The sequence below is a fragment of the Quercus robur genome, chromosome 6, assembly GCF_932294415.1.
Source record: "Quercus robur chromosome 6, dhQueRobu3.1, whole genome shotgun sequence".
In the NCBI taxonomy this organism is placed as follows: domain Eukaryota; kingdom Viridiplantae; phylum Streptophyta; class Magnoliopsida; order Fagales; family Fagaceae; genus Quercus; species Quercus robur.
This window is the reverse complement of record NC_065539.1, coordinates 18,479,123-18,499,404: the sequence shown is the minus strand read 5'-3', so window position 1 is coordinate 18,499,404 and position 20,282 is coordinate 18,479,123. Positions and strand designations below refer to the sequence as shown.

The following is a 20,282-nucleotide window of genomic DNA, read 5'->3' as shown; positions in this document are numbered from 1 at the left end:
ACAATTTTTTTTTTTATAAAAAATTACTATTACTAATATTAAACGGAGAATTAGAACATCACTACAAATAAATGCAAATTTATAACCAAATAATCCTGAGCATAACACCAAACCAATACAAACTATATGAGGAGAACTTAGAGTATGGGTTTTATTTAGGAAGAGGGCTAAAAAAGCAAATAACAAAATTGCATAATATTTTTTAAAATTTTAAATGTATATTAAATATAGGTGAGTTGGGTCGGGTTAGATGAATTTGTGAGTCTTATGACCCGAACCCAACCTGAGCTACTGTAAAAACAAATTTCACAACTCAACCCAACCCACCAACCTCTAAAAACCGGCCTAACCCAATAGTTTGGGTTGGATTGGGTCTGAGTTCATTGCTACTCGAATGAGATTCTAATTATTTTGGGAAAGTTCTCATAGGATTATGCAATCCTACAATTTGGACTGCAGTTTTAAGTTTTAACAACTGTGGCATGCGTAGAGAAATTAGTGCAGTCTAGATAGGAATTTCAATCAATCCATCAATAGAACCAAAATAATTAGAATCTATCACCAATAAACTTATTCCTGTCTTGGAGGGACTCTCAAACCACCAATATGGGCTTTAGATAAAGTTGCATTACTTGTCATCAAGTTGGTTAGGCATGCTTGCTCAAACAAGGCATTTATGGAATGGTAACCTAGGACTCATTTCTCCATAGGGCTCAACAGTTGATATAAATGGTCAAAGTGCCTATTGAGTAATCATTGTTCAAAAAGAACACGCTGGAATAAATTCACATGAAGCAGAAGTGACTACAACAACACAAGCATGCATTTAAAAAGCATCTCAAATTCTCTCAATATCTAGGATCCTTCCCCCACCCCAGGCCTCCCCAAGTGACCTGAACTAAGAATCCAGATAGAAAATCTGCAGTTCTTCCATTTTTCAGTCAGAATCAGAATCAGGATTCAAAGAGGATCTCACTGTCCTGCGCCTATTTTCATGATTACCATCATCCTCTGCATCTGCATCTTCTTTCTTCTCAATAAGAATACCTGTACAATGATAGTTGAGAGAATATTGTGACAAGCTAAGAAATGCGAAACACACTGGACAAAAGCATTACCTTTCTTTATTAGTAGGGCCTCAAGTGTCTTTGTGGAAAAATCATCTTTTCCTCCCAGATCTTGAAACCCAACTAGCCTATCTACTGCAATTCCTTTTCTGAAAGTAAACATTGTGACAATAATCAAATGATGCAAAAATGCAGCATAATCTGAAGGTCATGAAATAAACATGAGGCATATCAGCACTGATAACCTTAGGCTAATGATCAAGTTATGCTTGTCTGGGCTACATCCAGGCAAATACTGCTAATTATATGTCATTATCATTATAATATTAAAAAACAAAAGAAGGCCAGAATCTTATGAGAGCTCTTTTTTCACTACTTCCAACTTCTTTTGGTCTCCGACTGTCTTTTGGTACAGTACTGATATGCCAATACAAAAATTGATGAATTACAACAATTAAAGGACAACAAATATGACCTTACCTGAAAAGAATGACACATGGCAAGGTCTTGACTCCTAGTTTAGCAACAAAGAAGGGTGCATTCTGCATTTCATTTTCAATAATGTATTCAATTTCATCTTGAATGATCAAAGTTTAGCAATAAATGAATCCCCAAATTCTGATATTGCAATTGGATATGCTCAAATTGAGTAAAATACCAAAAGATTTATCTATTAAATCATATTAACTGAAAAACTCATGTATACTGACCTCTGCATCCAACTTGATGAACTTTGTATCAACATGCTTTAGTGCAAGGGTTTTCAAATGCTTATCCACAATCCTAACAAAATCCATTTGGCATTAACACCAAAAATTTTGTAATTCAGACATTCATGTGTGTACATGAGAGAGAGAGAGAGAGAGAAAGATTAAAGTAAATGCTTTACTTGCAGCGATAGAACTCCCGATGGTAGAAATGACAAATCACTTTTTCACTACCAGTAACTTCACCCAAGAAATCCCCCTCAGTAACCTCCCTGTATTCTCCATGCCCTTGCTTCTTTAATGCTTCTCGCTTCTCAGCTTCTTTCTATTCAAATAAATCCTATCATAAATATAGAATGCTTACTCCAAATCTATACATCATAATGCATCTAGGTCAGTTCAGGGGGGAATAAAATTCAAAATTCTAACCTTGAGAGCTGCAATCCTATCGGAATGCAATTTTTCCAGCTCAGGATCCTAATATCACCCAATGCAAGTACACCTTATAAATAGAAACAACTGCATTAATATGCTAAATGCATGAATTACTATATAACTTACGTCCATCAACTCATCAAGGTCGACCTCCTGGTTGACAGAACTTGATGCCTGTGACTTCCCTTGAGCAAGCACTTCCTGTAAGATTATTTAAGTACGCATGAGACAACATAACAATTGGCAACCGAAGCTACGTTGCTCGCTAACTGTAAGAATCAAACACTACATTCTTAAATCATGTTATTAGTCATTCTAAATCACAAGGAAAATATTATTTAACCTGGCAAACATTTTTTAGTATTAACTAAACTACTTATAGCCCACTTCAACCAGAAACAATCATAGAACATTGAAATTTTAAAAAACCCGAATGGATAGATATACTTCTTGACTTATGAGGACCGCATAAAGATCTTTACATTCTGCTAAGCAACAGTATAATATAGGGTGACATACAAAATCAATTTTTCATCAAAAAAGCAAGTGGGCAGTTAATTTAAAGACTAAAATCTAACATTGCAATCGGAAACAGACACGTAGAAAGAAAAGTAGCATTCTTGTGTTTCCAATGGAGCATCAAGGATTCATTTGCTTCTTAAATTCTAGATTGCAAAAGCTATTAATAGAGAATTGGGGAGCTAGACACGGCAAGCTAAGATTTTTATACAACTCCCTCAAATTATTTTGGGAACTTTAACAGACTTAATTCCCATAATTGCAAAACAATAAAGATTCTTGATGCTTTTACTTAATCATGTGAATTCAAAGATTTCTAGCCTGTTGAAATAAATTTATCAAAAAAAAAAAAAAACTAACAAAGTACAAATACAAATACAAATACAACAATAACAGAAAAAATTTGGATCTGATGAAAAAAAATATAAAATAAAATTGCAAAGTGAATTGAAGAGGAGAACACACACACACCTTTTGATAATCACGAGCAGCGGCGGCCATAACATTTCCAAATGCTAAGTTACTCAGAGTCGATTTCACTGAATCCGGATCCATCTCGCTAATTTTTTTTTTTTTTCTCTCACTCTCTCTTTCTGAAAGATTTTTAAAAAGCATATCAGAATTGAGATCAGAGAAGTATGAGATCTTAGCATTATAAACATATTTTTGGAATTTGTTTTGAATGGAACTATATGAAAAGAAAAGAAAAAAAAGTTAAGAACTTTTGAGATCTGGAAATGGAAGACTCTACCTTTTTAGAGTTGGTGAAACAGTATTTTCTTTCTCCCGGGGGCTTCACTGCTTTCAAATTTCGAAGAAGAGAGAGAATTGAGAATTGAGAATTGGGAACCTGAAAACCACACAACCACCCAAAAAACAAAACGGTACGTTTTTGAGATCTGGAAATTTCGGTATCCTGGGGGGGAATTGAGAAAAACAAAACCTGGGTCTGGGCCGAACTTTGAAGTCCGAACCATTTCAACATAATGTAAAGGCCCAGGATCAGGCTCAGGGTTTCCCCATCTTGGCTTTGGAAAATTTTATTTATTAGAGAGAAATAATGAAATAATAAAGTCTAGAGACACGACATATTTCACAACAGTTTTGCAAGATTGTTTGAGATCTTTAAGGTGGTAATTTATTAATGGTAGATAATAAAGTAGTTTAAGTGGAGGGTTCATATTAAAATCAATAATTATTTGTCAACTCAGCATTTGTGAAATTTATTGTGAATGGTTCCGCCAAAGTTGTTCACATATAGAAACCAAAAACCGAGCTTAATACTTGTTAAGCAAAACATTCCACAACACAATCTTGGTACGATTGATGGAAATAGAATCAATGTAGAAGATTAGTAGGTTATAGACTAAAGTAAGGTTGAACCGAAAATTATAAAGTTAATTGTAACGATGGAATTATATTTATATCATCCAAGAAGTTTAAAAATGGTCATGAAATGATGTAGGATTTCTTAATCCTCATTATGAGACCAAAAATGCAGTCATACAACACTCTAGGAGTACAATAATAATGTTCTTCCTTCTATGATATAATAGTATATCACATTAATTAAATTCATAGCAAGATCCATCATTCATGTGAAAGGAATGAATACGACATTATTGTATCATGAGATTATCCAATAATTTTCCTAGAAATCCATATTTGATCATGCATATCAATCAAGCCATTGAGAGTAACCGTTAATCAACTACCTCATTGAATACCATTAGCCCAGACAAATAATTGGCCTTACTAATCTATAAACAGAATTGTCTCGTAAAATAGAAGCAGCCTGAGAGCAGTATTAATGCTTACATAAGCCAGTGACATGATTTATTTATGATAGGAAAGCAAAAACTAATTTCTTTCTAGCTTAATGATTAGTATGTAACTTCACAAGAAAGAACACATTTGTGCTGTCATGATTTATTTGTAACAATGTATAGAAACTAAGAGTTTAATGAATGGCATCAATTGCTGAATATATATGATATCCATGTTTACATATAATAAGAAACAAGAGTTTTACAATGGCATGATTAAAAAAAAAAAAAAAAAATTACATCAAATTTATTCCTCCTCACGTTTGTCATTGTTTTAGCTTCTGTGCTCTTCCTTCTTCCAAACGCCACCTCTAAAGCCAAAATCATCAACTGGGAAAGATCCCAACTCCGGACACCAACTCACATTCACAACTCTTAATGAAGGCATAACTCGTTGCACCCTCAACCATTCCACTCCCAAATTCGAGAGAGATTCCAACATCAAAGCCTCAATCTTCCAGACGGTATTAACATCCCCCCAAAATCTCTGATTCATCTCTGCAATATCACCAGAGGAGATTGAAAGAAACTTTAAGAAAGGCAGTGATATGGGGTTGAGCCACATTGGACTCATCTTTCCTGGATAGAATTTGAGACACAGCTCATGGAGTTGCTGTGGAGGAAAGAGTTTATCGACCTTGGTAATCAGGTCACTACCATGACTATCGAAGCAACTCACTGTCAAATATTGCAGTTCTTGGAGATTTATCAATGCATTGACCTCATTGTCTCCAATCTCATCAGCCCGAGTTATTTGTAAACCCAATGTCCTGAGTTTAGTCAAATTTCTTAATTCACCAATGCGACAACCTTCTAATTGACTTGATCTGGCAGGTCTAAACCCCAACAATACCTCAAGGTTTGAAAGCCTTCCCAAGCCTTTGGGCAAGCATTCAAGTGAACCGCAATGGCTTACATCTAAAACCTTGAGCTTCTTAAAAGTCACAATATAAGATGGAATCATTTTCAAATTTTGACAATAACTCACATCCAAAATTTGAAGGTGGCTGATCTTCTCAAGTGAAGGTGGGAGTTGAATCAGTGGATGAGTGTTGCTTAAACTGAGGTAGGTTAGGTGCTGAAGGGAACCAATCTGATTCAATGTAACTGAGAGAGATGCTTCAAAGATTGATCTGGAAACATCCAATACCCGCAAGTACCGAGACTCGTGAACTTTTTTGGCCATGCTTGATGCAATCTTGTTTACTTCAGCAGTCTTATTTGTGGACAACAATGCCCGCAACTTTTGATTGGCAATGAGGTGCTTTGGGCCTAAATCGTTTTGGATCCCCAAATGACGACAACTTGAACCATTTTCGTTATAGAATGCATCATCTTCTGCAACTTTTAGCACCAAATCACGAACCATATCATGAATTGTGCAATTGTAAATAGTCCCATTGTAAGTCTTATCAACAACCTCAATCAAACAACGATTTGTTAAACCTGAGAAACAATCTTCCCCTGCTTCAGTTGTTGATCTGCCACCCCTCAGTGGGACAAAACCTTCTCCAATCCACCAACGGACTAATTGATCTTTGCCTATGACACAATCCTCTGGGAAAATAGAGAAACAAAGGAAGCATGACTTCAGATAAGACGGGAGCTCATCATAGCTCAATTGTAGTGTAGCCCTCAATCCACTCTCAGAATCATCATTTTCAGCTAATTCATTGCGGAAATGGTCTGAAATCCGCTTCCATTCATGATATCGAGGCGGTTTACAAAGCATCATTCCTCCAACTACCTTAATTGCTAATGGAAGACCCTTGCACTTCACTACAATCTCCTTCCCAATATTCTCTAGCTCAGGGAATGTACATTCACCACCACTGGCTGCAAATGCAATCTTTCGAAAGAGCAACCAGCTATCAGACCCACTAAGGCATTTAGGCCAATGGATTTTGTCCTCCTTTACTCCCATCTTTCGTACGACTTTCTCATTTCTTGAAGTAATAATAACAGTGCTTCCATTTCCTTTAGGTAATCCTGCCAAAATTCTTTGCCACCAAGCAACATCCTCGCTCCACACATCATCCATTACAATCAAATATCTCTTCCCTATGAGATATTGGTTTATTTTTCTCAGTAATTCACCTCGATCATCTCCTGAACTTGCATCTCCCAGGTTCCTCAACATGCTTCTCATAATTTGTTCTTCAGTAAAAGTCTGGGAAACAGAAACCCACATTCTTCTTTCAAAGTGCACCTCTACTTCTCGATCATTGAAAACTTCATGAGCAATGGTGGTTTTTCCCAGCCCACCCATACCAACCACTCCAATTCCCAGTATGCCGTCATCTGCATTAAATACCCAATCTTTTATCTTTCTTTTGTCACCTTCCAATCCTACCACTTGTGTATGATCATACACAGGAGAGCTCCATCTAGGAAACAAGTCATTTTGGTCTGGTTGGTTCAAAATTGATACTCCAAGATAGGGTCCAATGTTTTTCTTGATTTCGATAATTTTCTCGTTGATTTCTTTAAGGCGCTTTCCAGTCTGATACTGGAATGGCAGTTTTTTAGGATAGATGCACATAAACCAACCAGCGGAAAAGGGGTCATTATCCCTCGACTGAAGTTGGCAATCTGCTAGTATGTCTTCAGCTTCAAAAATCAGTTCTCGCAAATTGACCATGATCGTACGAAGGACTTGCTGCTTCCTTTTGAGCCTGTCAGCATCTTTGAGGAAGCCTTGCATTAATAGGAGTTCACTCTGTAATTTTTCAAACTGATCTCTGAATTCAACCAAAATGCGGCTCTCTTCTGAAAGAGCTTTAAGCAGGTTATCCAAGAAAACGGATACTACTGCATCCACCATATCTTTGCCTTGAAAATATTTTGAAGAAAATTAATTAGGAAAAAAAAAAGAACTCTTCAATATTTAACAAAAATACTATTGCGAGAATCATTAAAGAATGAAGAAATCAAGAAATGCAATCAAGACTACTAAGAAAATTGCCTCACATGGGAGCCCTTTCCTATAGGAAACAATGATAGAGTCAAGATTTTCTCCCTATGTCTGTAATTAAATATATTGATTTTATTTTATTTTGAAAATAAAATTTCCTATTACAAACCAATACCTTATTACAAACTTTCTTGACAAATTTGTATATTTTGAAACCATTGTATCATCCCCCATCATCAATACCATCAAAAACAATAAATTTAATCACAAACACTTTGAAATATAAACCCATACTTTTACTATAGAGACAACTTAATATGAATTTTGTAGTAATTAATAAACACTATAATTAGACTTGTCACCATGTAAACCGATAATATCTAAAAATTTCATTATTTAAAATTAATTAGTAGAGGTCCTAGAATAATCACTTTTTAGGAACTAAATAAAGTATGAGATGAAACCTCTTAATTATAATTTTTTGTCAAACTAGTAAACAAATTCAACCCAGTAAGTTTCTCCCAAAAAAAAAAAAAAACCCAATATAAGATTTAAGGTTTAAATCATTTTTCACCTAGCTGCACAATCTTTTCTTTTTCCACGTATTCTCTCTCTCTCTCTCTCTCTCTCCAACAGATGAACCATAGAAGGGTTTGAGAATAAGCCGATAGGGTGTGTTAAGTAATAAGTAATGGGGAAAGTGGTTATTTGTTTGAACAACTAGGTTCAAGAGAAGTTTTTTTTTAAAAAAAAAATCATTTGTTTTGTTTTAGGGACCACTTTTGCTATATAAAAACATGTTCTTCATTATTATTTTTTATTTGATCAGTCTACAGATTCTTAAGATTGCAAAGAGTTCTCATTTTTTTTTTTTTAAATTGCTTTTGTAATTGACACAATAATTTCTCAATAAGTGCAATTGAAAAAGAAAAAAAAAAGATAAAAAGAAGGAAACAATTAATCCCTAATACTTTACATATACCTCAAAACTTTTTAAATTTCAACTTGCAACTATGTGACTCTGCCTCTGCTGGAAAATATTGACAGTATATTGAAATGTTATTAGATAACCATTGCCTAAAGCTGAATGGTTGAAGCTGATACAGCATCCAAGAGCTATTCCAAAGCATATTTCATAATCTGGCTAAATTTCAAAAACAAATTCTCAACAAAGGGTAGATTACTTAAATGGGATTATAAGATGTCCCTTGTCCATTCTGTAGAAGACTTTTTGAAAGCAGGAATTACTTGTTTTACGATAGCATCTTTTCTAAAATAAATTGGAAGCAAGTAATAGAGATGTGCTTAATTAGAAGGCACATGGATGTGGAGTTACAATGGACTACTACAAACTCAAAGGGTATGTGATAAATTACCACTTGTTCGGAAAAGCGTAAGTTGATGGTAAAGAGAATTTTAATCAGCTCCAATCACAGAATCACTATCCTAATGGTATGAATTTACAGGCTGTTTAAGTGAAGCTAGTAAGGACCGTAATGTTAGGTGTACACATGGGAGTGAAGTTTCACAATAAATAATGATGAGAAGAATGAGTAGTTAATATAACATAATTGAGCTAGGAGGTAGCAATTGATCTAAATGAGTAGTTAAACCTTAGATATCGCTGTTAGAAACACTAGGAGGTGTCAATTGAGCTAAATTGTTTTACTTGATTAGTTTATATATTCTGCTGTAATTTAGGCGGCTAAGCTGCTGGTGTTCTGTAAGTAGTGATCTAGTTTGAATAAATTTTAAAGCATTTTTGCACCAGAACTTATGTCTATGAAGTGGATGGTTGAGCTAACTTCTATTGTTACTCCCAAATACTCTTTTGTGTTGTGGAATCTCTATTTTACTCGAAATGGTTTCATAGATAAGATTTTATTTTCTGGATTCAGCAGTTTATACTTTATAGACAACCATGTCATTTAATATCCAGTATGAACCATGAAATGGATACATTTCCCCGAACAAACCGATGTGCACTAAGAATCTTCTTTTCTAATAACAAATTGCCCGAACTCAAAAGCCAAAGACTCAAAAATAACTAGACAATTTTAAAGTCTTCATGCCATATATATAGATATGAGTTTCTAAATCAGTAACCGCAGTTCATACAAATGAAATGAAACCGTAAAAATACAAGTTGGTAGAGACTATTAAACATTTTACTAGGAAAAGAACTAAAAGGAAAAGAATGAAGTTCAAGTAATTGGGTATGTTAAAACTTACAATTAGCTTGTTCACTGGTTAAATTCTTCTACAATGATGCAGCCCAGTGTTGATGAAACCAAGTGAGTTTATCCTGCAAGAGTTGGAACCAAGCAATCGGAATGAATCAGAATAACCATAATCTGTCAATTATAAAACATATCTGAGTTTTGTGAGACATTACAAATGAAACTTGTAAGAGAAGATCAGACAAGTTTTTCTTACTTCTCTTGAAGAAGTCTGGGAACTCTCAATTTGGTTAAAGAAAAAGTCATACGAAAATTTTATGAACAATTTGGGAGCTGAATTTACGTAAACATCCTTCCATTGGGTGATCCAATGATGCTGCTACCACTTTGACAACAAAAGGACATTTAAGGAAATATGTTCGTCAACTCCACGGTCGGTCAACTATAAGTATTTAAATAAATAAAAAGGTAGTGCATTTTTTCCACGCGGTTTGATAGCCCAGAAGGATAGAGACTTCGTTGAGTACTAGACTTTTTCCTGGTCAGTCTCCTCCACTGGTTCTTGGAAATTGCTAAAGCTATTTCATTGATAAATTCTCATCCGGGGCTGACAATTTTCCTTTCTTTACATACGTTTTCTTATCAACCAAACACGGCTGACACTAAATTTAACTCTTCAAAGTATAAAAAAAAAAAAAAAAAAAAAAAATACTTACATAATGGTTTATAAAGAAGTAGATGTTTGGTAAAAATGATTTAACTGTAAACAGAGGCCAAATCATCGTGTCTTGAGCTTTGAGGTCGTTTTCATCTCTGTCAAGCCATTGTAACCTTGGAGGCTTCGAAGGAACACGTTGCAGAGAGCCAGAGACGAAGACCAAAGGTCAATTTGTCGGAGACCAATGTCATGTTCTATATCAAGTTACACAGAATATGAATTTTTGTTTTCTTAAACTTTTCTTTGGATACTTTTATTTGATAATCATTTATTTTTAACAATATCTTTTTCTTTTCTTTTCTTTTCTAAAACTAAGCTTAGATATAAAACATTTTTATAACTTAAAAAAAAAATTAGGAATGATTGAAAATTTGAAATAATGTTACTCAAATCATAATCAATAATATTAACGGCGGTTAAAAAATTTATAAATTATTATGTCGCTAATATTATATTTCTTATTTTTAAAAAACAAAAAAAAAAGTTTGTTTTAACAACTATAACAAAACTAAACTTTAATTATAGAAAAAAAAAAACTTTAAAGAGTATGATTGGGAAATTTTTTTTTTTGGTGATGTATATAATTTTGGAAGATGTCATTGTATCTAATCACATTTTTTATTTTAATATAAAAAATGGAGAGGTAAAGAAATAAAATAATAAAATTTAATAAATTTAATGCGTTCTACTAATTGACCTCAATCATATTAATTTTTATATAATAATAGAAAAAATTATATACTAATAAAAAAAAATACTTTTTATGTATATAAGTATCATAATAAATTTATACCAATTATATTTCTTTTTTATTCTCAGCCAAAAAAATAAAATATGTATCTTATTGTGAGAGGGGGAAGCTCGAAGAGAAGGAATTATTAAGTGGGATACATCCGAGGTGCAACTGGACCAAACTATTCACTAGGTCAAGCCCGGCCCAGTTAGGATATATAGTTAGGTTAGGGAAATCGAGGAGGACAACTGGTTTGAGGAACAAATACTTTCTTGGGAGACTGGAGATAAACCACCAAGGTCATAAGCTTGAAGGCTAAGGAGGATGATAGTGATGTGCAAATAAGGGGCAGGAGGAAGCTTTTAGATAAAACATCCATCTCCTCCACGTTTAATGCACTCTACCAGCTCAGTCTATTGCATTAATGGTAGAATGACCCTTGAACAGTGCCCCCACAGCCTATAGCCTATTTTACTGCCACCAGCAAAACAGTAATGGGACAAGTATCTAAAGAAGGATCAATAGCCATCCAAATGGAAGGTTTAGATGCAAGCTAAACAGCTATATATAGGAAGGAAAGTCCTCCTTAAGGAGAGATTGGAAAAAGTTTAAAGAGAGAAATAGGGAAATAGAGAGAGAAAGTTATATCATTGTAAAACTGAGAAGTGTACTCCTAAAGATCCATTGCTCCTTGGCCAACCCAAGGAAGAACTTAAATAAAAATTTCTCTTTCCTTGTTATAATTTTTTATTTAAAATTGTCATCCTTACCAATTTTTTTTCTCTAATTACCAAATTGTGGCTACAAGAGCTGAAAAGGTTGACTTTGACAATCCACCTTTACAAATTGGTTGTATTAGGCCTCTATCTTGACCAGTCTCATCTGAGTTGGGTCAGCTGCTAGTTTTGGCCCCTACACTTATTTTTTAGCACAAAAAGAAAAAGGAAGTATAAATCTTATTTCTATCATTTCACTTTTCTATTTCTCTTTACCAAACATGCATAAGGGAAAACCTAAGCATTATCTATACTTACAATTTTTTATCATTCTATTTTTCCATCCTTTTAACCAAACAAGCCCTAAGATATCTAGTAACAAATGGTAAAAGATTTTTGTTACTCGAATATTGATTAACTACATTCCCATTGCATATCAAATTATGAAGCTAAAAATTTGCTAAAATTTTTTGATGTTCCATATGTAGGGACAGAGCCAGACTTAGAGTTGGGGGCAGCTTTGCTGCTAACTATATGCAGCGGCTTCGACTTTTGCTTTATTGCTGCTTAGCCGCTAAGTTTTTTATGTTATTTATTTATTTATTTATTTTTGCATGCATAGGCTTTTGGATAAGGACAAAAATATTTTGTTTAAAATTTTTAAAGGGATGGGTTGTTTAGTTGATTGAGCTTAATTTTTTTAACTTTACTATTGGTAATTTTTGTTATTGGACTATTTTTTTGGGGCTTGTATATTTTGTTCTAGATTTTTAGATCTATGGTTTTTTTTTTTAGTCTTTAAAAGGAGGAAAATATTAGAGATATAAACTATTTTACTAATTGTTGATGTGATAAGTGGTTATAGGTAAGTAAAAAAATGGTTTAAGTGGTAGGCTCAGATGTAAACCAATAAGAATTTTCTACTTCAAAATTTTATATAAATGTTGTAAAAAAATTTGTGGTTATAGCATTACTCTTAAAAGAATCAATAATTGCTAAAATTAGTACTTGATACCTATATATACTAATATATATATATATATATATATATATATTTTAAATTTTGGGGTGGCCAATGCCTCCCAAGTCAAACTATGCCTCCATCTTTGGCCATACGATTTATTTTTATGGGTCATATTAATGGGTATGCTTGAGATAATTGTTTTTTTTTAGAGAATTTCAACCTTTGATGTCCGCTCTTGATGATAACTCTTTATCATTAGACCAAGACACTAGTCAGTTTTTAGTGTAGGCGGGGATTGAACCCCACATCTCTTATACAACTATCAGAGATTTTACTAATTAAGCTAACTGGAACCCACCCCTTAGGATAATTGTTAATAAATCATATTAGGAAAGTTTTGACACAACTTTTATAAGAAATATAAAAGTTGTTAGAAAAATGAATTATTTATCATTTTTCCAATAAAAAGTTTCTAAAAATAGTTTATAAACCAATGCGCATTTGTTAACATATACTTATTTTTATTAGCAAATATTATAGATGCTGATGAAGCACGAATTTGTCCTCGTCAGTATGCTCTTCGTTGTTACCGATGGATGACCCGCAGTGCCTGTTGAAAAGACAAGAAATAAAAAGAAAGTTCACCGGCTTGGTGCCAGCTAAGGACACTCTGATGCCTAAGTTAAATTCTTGCTCTGAATTGATAGTATAGTTGCAATATATTGTGTTTTTCATGAAAAATAATCACCTTAGTTCGATAGCCTTTTAAAGTTTGCTTTCTGGTGAATCATTTATGCCTATTAATGCTCTTCTAGGCATTTTCACCTGAATTAAATGTCACATTTAATGGTGTACGTTTTCAGACCTCTTAAAACACAATTGGATTAACTTAGTTAATTAGCCAAGTAATTACTTAGTCCAAATTTCAGATCTAGGTTAACACAATCATACAATCATATCAATGTAAAGTGCGGAATATAAAGAACACAAAAATATGATGACCCAGAAAACCACACCGATAAAAACCTGGGGAGGATTTAACTTAGCTATCCTCAAGGTAAACTTGAATCTATTATGAAAGAATCGAAGTTTTACAATAGCGACTTAGACCACTAACGTCCTGTTGCTACCCACCAGTAGAAAACTTACTGACACGACCACATGATAGCTGCGAGACCATGGACTCCTTCTTTCTTGGATTCTCCAGCAAGTACAAGCACTCTCGCTTGTGTATCTTTAAGCTCTTTTGCAGCAACTGAATGATCATCAAGCTCTCAATGAAATCTCCTTTTTGATAATCCTAAGCATGTGTGAAGGCAATCACCTCTCAGATTTCACAAGATATTCACACACACATCAAATAGAGTGACTTCAAAAACGTGGCTAGGATTTCCCTTTTATACCTAGGGCAAAACATAAAATCCTACACGTCATATGAGTTTAGGGCTGAGTTGGAAATTCTGCAAAAAAAACATTCTGCTCGACTTTCGATCGGTCAAGTCTAATTCTCAATCGATCGAGCCAAACCAAATTGCACAATGAATTCTGCAGCAGCTCGATTCCAACTTTACATAAAACACATACTTTGAGCAAGTCTAAAACAAGACTAAAAACCTATTTTGATCATACTTTGCCAACAATACAAATTTGAGTTCTAATACATTAGTTCCTAAATACTTAGAACCTAACAAACTCCCCCTTTGGCAATCCGTGACAAAACACAAACACAATGCTCAAAGTTACAAGTAAAAGCCCTTTACAAAAATAATGCTCATTACAAAATAATCCAATATAACTACTATCCATCAGTTGCAAGTGTAGACAGCAGCACAACTGAATCCACCTGTATATTTCCTAAAATACTCAACAAACACATAAACTCATGTGTGGAAAATACAAGTAAAACAAAAATAAATTCTTGACTTCACAAAACACAAAACAAAGACATATATCATGAACAACTCATAAATATAAATCAACGAGCAGTGAAACAAGAAACACAGATAACAATGTATCTCCCCTTAACATGAATAACCCAAAAACAATACATCAAGAGCCAAAAAGGATACACATACACAGTGAAGCACCTAGATACAATCTAAACTCCACAAGCTCCAACAAACAAAATCTCTCCCCTTAATTACAAAAATCATTTACAAGTGACCAAATATTCTCCCCCTTTTTGTGATGGAATGCCAAAGGGCAATCAGAATCCATCATCAAAAGGATGTGGTGAAGGCGAACGTCTAAGATGCACCAAATCTGCTCACAAAGCACGAAGCTTATTAAGCATGTTCACCAAAATCTGAACATAAGTCGCTTAAATGGTCATGACAGTCTCTAATGTATGACGAATGGCAAAATCATCCGAAGTAAATGGTGGAGGAACAGTAATAGTACTTGTAGAAGAAGGAGGGGATGCGGTACCAGAAGGCTCAACTCGAGGGCATTTAGAGCTCTCTCTCATTTGAGTAGCCTTTTGCCTAAGAAAAGTGGCACCTATGGGAGCAATAATGTGTACGGGCTCAGAAGAGGGGAAGTCATCTAAACCTAAAAATAACAAAATCCTATGAATGAAAACAGGATGGAAAAGAGTATGAGCGGTAGAGGAATTCCTATGAACTTCGTTCAAAGAATGAAGAAATAGATGAGGAAAACTAATAGAAGGATCCGTAATAAGAGCATACAAAAATGCACATCGCTTTAAAAGAATGGTGTGCAGATGAGAGATAGGTCACAAGGAATGACATACTATCCTAAAAAAAAGATAAGTAGTCTCAATGAACTCAGCAGAAGTGATTCTAGGATAAGAACCCCACCAGATAGAAGTACTAGTGATGTAAGACATGATGTCATCTAGGGAAGGAGACTCATCATAAGGGTAAACAGGATGCCGGACCACAGGTACTCCAAGAGCATCAGCCACTACACTAGGAGTAATGGTGAACTCTACACCTCGTATCCAACTCTTTACTAAAGTGTTGGAATCATAGACGTGGATAGAGAGGTTCAAGTAGAACTCTCTAATCAGGGTAGCTAGAAGAGGATAATCAATATCCAAAAGTGGCAACCAGTCCCGATGCTCAAAGTATGCCTAAATGGCAGGATCTAGCTCATCTAACAAAATCTTACGCTCTGCCTAAATCTTTCTCTTAAGGTTTAAAGACTTATACAACTTTTGACATTTCTCACTTCGAAACAAAGTGCCCACAGAGGAAGGAGCAGAAGAAGAGGAGGATGTCTTACGGACTCTAGTCTTCCTAGGCATGGTGCTAGGGTAAGGACAAAGACACAAGAGAAAGAACAAAAAAAAACACTAAGGGCAGATTGCAAGTTAGCACAAAACAAATATAGAAATAACAATCTATATGATGCATGAATAGATAAATGTCATGATGCATGCTCTAATGTAGTGATAACAAGTTCAATTTAAGTTTAGAATCACAAAATTGACTTGAGCATAGAGTTTATAACAAAAAACCCCAAAATTTTGAAAAATCACTTGTTCAATTTGTACTAAATTGACCAATTGATCATCACACAAGTTAGAAAATAGTTTATAATGATCAAATTAATCAATCCAACAAGCCAATTTCATCAATTAAACTCAATTTGAACAAAATCCCCAAATCGAGTAGTTTCAAGCCTTAGAATTTTCAATTTCTCACAATACGTCAAATTGATCAAATTAAACACCAAAGATCATGTTTATAACATCCCCCAACAAAAACCCATTGATCAATTGTGAAAGAAAATGCTTAATTCATCAAAAAACGCCAAAAATTTCATAGTTTCGAAATTTCCCAAATAATGCATGATTTGATGAATGAAAAGTGAAAATAAATGCAAAAGGAAGGGTATAAAGGTCTTACTAGCCTTGGGAGAGAAAAACCTTGCAAAAAGAATGGTGGAAAATGACAAAAAATCGGATTGGAGCCTTGACCAAGTCGTATAGAGAGAGAAAAAGCTGAAAAACTTTTGAAAAAGTGAGTTTGAACACGTGAAAATCAATTTTTTTTAAAATTATTTACACAATTTTCGATCGATCGAAAATGCTTTGATTGATCCAACACCAATCAAGCACCGATCGAAACAAACAGAGACTCACAAACATTTTTAATAGCAATTTCGATCAGTCGAAAAACAATTTTGATTGGTCGAAATTCTGGAAAAATCTTCTTTTTTTTTTTTGAAAAACAAAGAAAAATAATGTAGAAACTCCTTAAAGCATTGAATTTTTTAAATCACATATATGAGTATGAGATGAAATGCTTTTCAAAAACACATGTTTTGAACCCAATTTTCCCAAAATTAAGATTTTCAATCCATTCTCTTAAAATCTCAAACATCAAATATGTTTTGCATAAAACTCAAGAAATTTTCAAACTTGGTTGGTCAAACCAAAAACACACACAATAACATGTACAAAGTTTAGCAAAGAATAACTTGTGTAGTTTGTGCAATTAGCAAAAACTTGAGATACATGTGAAGTGATATATGAATAGAAATCAAACACAAACAAAATTCATCACATAGAGTTTGAAAGAGACTATCACCTAAAGAGTTACATCATATAACTCTCATATCTCTTAGATCATAAGCTTGCAATCATGTAAGTTTCTTGATTTGCCTTATATTGTACACACAAATTTTAATTTAGTAGAAACTTATTAAAATAGTCGGGATGTACACACCAATTTTATTTGATTGATTTAACTTTAAGTCCAATAATGTACACACCAATTTTAAGCAATTTAACCGAGGCTACACCTTATTTTCTTTTTGTGCATGTGCTACACTTTTTAGAGCACAAAATCTTATGATATGCATTAAGGTGTTCATGATTGGCTTGTGAATAATGATGAGATGGTTATTTATGCCTTTCTCCAAAAGTTCAAGTTCGACAGTCAAAGACATGTGACTTCAAGATCAAGACAAGGTGATCAAAAACTATAAACATCATTCCCACACAACATGCACTACAAAGTTTCAACTAGTAAAGTGCAATAAATAAGCTAATCCAAGCTAAACAAGGTACAAAGACATGTTATGTAAAAAAAAATTGACCAACCTTGTTTTCAATGCCAAGAAAATAAATGCAAAACACAATTTGCTTCTTTTTTTTTTTTTTTTTTTTTTAATTTGAAAAGAATTAAAAAAAAAAAAAAATCCTAGAATGAAGTGCATGAATGTAATGCAATGCAATGCAATGCAAAAAAAAAAAAAAAAAAAAAAAAAAAACAATGGTCACAAAGAGTAGAACAATGAACACAAGGACCAAAAAAGCCAAAGCCGACTAGGGACACGGAATCACACCAATTACTTGACGAAGTGTCTCAAACTTACTTCTATCAAGAGGTTTGGTGAAGATGTAAGCATTTTGACGTTCAGTAGGAATATACTCAAGAGCCACAATCTTCCTTTGAACCAAGTCCCTAATAAAGTGATATCTAATCTCTATATGTTTAGTCTTAGAATGCTGAACAGGGTTCTTAGAAATATCTATAGCACTAGAATTATCACAATAAACAACCATGGTGTCTTGTGCTATTCCATAATCACTCAAAAGTTTTTTCATCCAAAGAAGCTATGAACAACAACTTCTAGCAGCAATATATTCTGCCTCTGTAGTAGACAAAGATACAGAATTTTGCTTTTTACTCATCCAAGCAACAAGATTGGCTCCTACATAAAAACACTCACCTGTGGTGCTTTTTCTGTCATCAGCATTACCGGCCCAATTAAAATCAGAGAATCCAGTAAGAGACATATTTGACTCTTTGCTATAAAACAATCTATAATCACAAGTTTCACCAACATATTTTATGATTCGTTTAACAGTATTTAGATGTGAAACCTTAGGATTAGATTGAAATCTAGAACAAACACCAACACTAAAAGCAATATTAGGCTGACTAGCAGTTAAATATAAAAGACAACCAATCATGCTTCTATAAGTGTAACATTGACTGACTCACCAGATGGATCATTGGTTAATTTTGCATTGGCAACCATTGGTGTTCTAGCATGTGCAATATTATCAAGTCTAAGTCTCTTGACTAGATTCTTGGTATACTTTGCTTAGTTGATGTAAATTCCAGAATCTGTTTGCTTCACTTGCAATCTTAAGAAATAATTTAGTTCACCAACCATATTCATTTCAAACATTACCTTTATTTCATCTGCAAAAGATTGAGCAAAATAATCATTAGTAGCACTAAAAACAATATCATCAACATAAATTTGAGATATTATAAAGTAATCCTTATCATTTCGTATGAAGAGAGTAGAATCTGCAAATCCTCTTTTGAAGCCATGCTCAGTGAGATATGCAGTCAACCTATTATACCAGGCCCGTGGAGCTTGTTTCAAACCATAGAGGGTTTTCTTCAACTTATAAACATTATCTGGTCTGTGAGGATCAACAAAAACCCTTTAGTTGTTTAACATATAACTCTTCTTGCAACATTCCATTCAAGAAAGAACTCTTGACATCCATTTGATACAGCTTGAAATTCAGATGACTAGTTATAGCCAAAAGTAAATTAATGGATTCCAATATTGCTACCGGTGCAAAGGTCTCATCAAAATCAATCATTTCCACTTGTGTGTAACCTTAAGCAACAAGTCTTGATTTATTCCTGATAGCAGTGCCATGTTCATCTGACTTGTTCTTAAAGATCCATTTAGTTCCAATCACAATTACTCCCTTTGGTCTAGGAACTAATTCCCACACATCATTCCGAACAAATTGATGAAGTTCTTCATGCATAGAATTAACCCAATCAATATCTTGAAGTGCTTCATCTACTTTCTTCGGTTCAAATTGGGACAGATAGCATGAGTGAGTAATTACATTTAAGGTTTTTAATCTTTATCTCATGTTATCATTCAAACTTCCCAATATATTTGTAGTAGGATGATTTAGCCTTACTCTAGAGGATGGACCTTTAATTAGAGATGTGGAGGTACCTTTTTGTTCTAATGAAGGACTAAACTCATGTTGTGCTTGTTGAGTCTCATGAACCGGTGTGGATGGTTTTGGACTTGATGGCATAGAAACTACATCATTCAGCACCATCAACTCTTCATCACTATGCTTCCTCACTTAATCAACAAGAAGTGAGTCATCAACCTCCATAGACTTATCTTGAATCGGAGCAATGTTTTCTGAATGTGCTTCTGAACATACTTCATCATTGATCACAACATTTGAAGATTCCATGACTGTTTTGGTTCTCAGATTATATACTCTATACGCTCTACTAGAGGAGTATCCTAGAAAATATCCCTTATCACTCTTTACATCAAAATTTTCTAGGTTCTCTCTATCACGTAGAATGTAATAATTACTACCAAATATCATGAAATATTTAACAATAGGCTTCTTTCCTCTCCAGAGTTCATAGAGAGTTTTCTTGGAATCAGATCTGAAATACACCCGGTTGAGTGTATGACAAGCAGTGTTAATTGCTTCTCCCCAGAAGGATTTGGGAAACTTTT

The 20,282-nt window shown here is 33.9% G+C and overlaps 1 protein-coding gene across 3 annotated transcripts; it reads right to left on the bottom strand.

Moving 5' to 3' along the window:
• Positions 1–720: 720 nt before the first annotated feature.
• LOC126733091 (thioredoxin domain-containing protein PLP3B-like) lies at positions 721–10,030 on the bottom strand. 3 transcript variants are annotated; one of them, XM_050436244.1, is made up of 11 exons: positions 9,864–10,026; positions 9,701–9,773; positions 3,480–3,756; positions 3,200–3,321; positions 2,336–2,410; positions 2,204–2,251; positions 1,957–2,099; positions 1,778–1,850; positions 1,548–1,609; positions 1,119–1,216; positions 721–1,047 (listed from the first exon to the last, which is right to left on the bottom strand). In XM_050436244.1, exons 4-11 carry the CDS (start codon positions 3,281–3,283, stop codon positions 938–940), a joined length of 693 nt encoding a protein of 230 aa, XP_050292201.1. In that variant the 5' UTR covers positions 3,284–3,321; positions 3,480–3,756; positions 9,701–9,773; positions 9,864–10,026; the 3' UTR covers positions 721–937. The 3 variants fall into 3 exon arrangements, with proteins under 3 accessions (XP_050292201.1, XP_050292199.1, XP_050292200.1); XM_050436242.1 differs by lacking the exons at positions 721–1,047; positions 1,119–1,216; positions 1,548–1,609; ... (4 more) ...; positions 3,200–3,321; positions 3,480–3,756 and adding an exon at positions 4,677–7,386 and having other exon boundaries at positions 9,864–10,030; XM_050436243.1 differs by lacking the exons at positions 721–1,047; positions 1,119–1,216; positions 1,548–1,609; ... (4 more) ...; positions 3,200–3,321; positions 3,480–3,756 and adding an exon at positions 4,677–7,386 and having other exon boundaries at positions 9,905–9,980.
• Between the last annotated feature and the right edge of the window lie 10,252 nt (positions 10,031–20,282).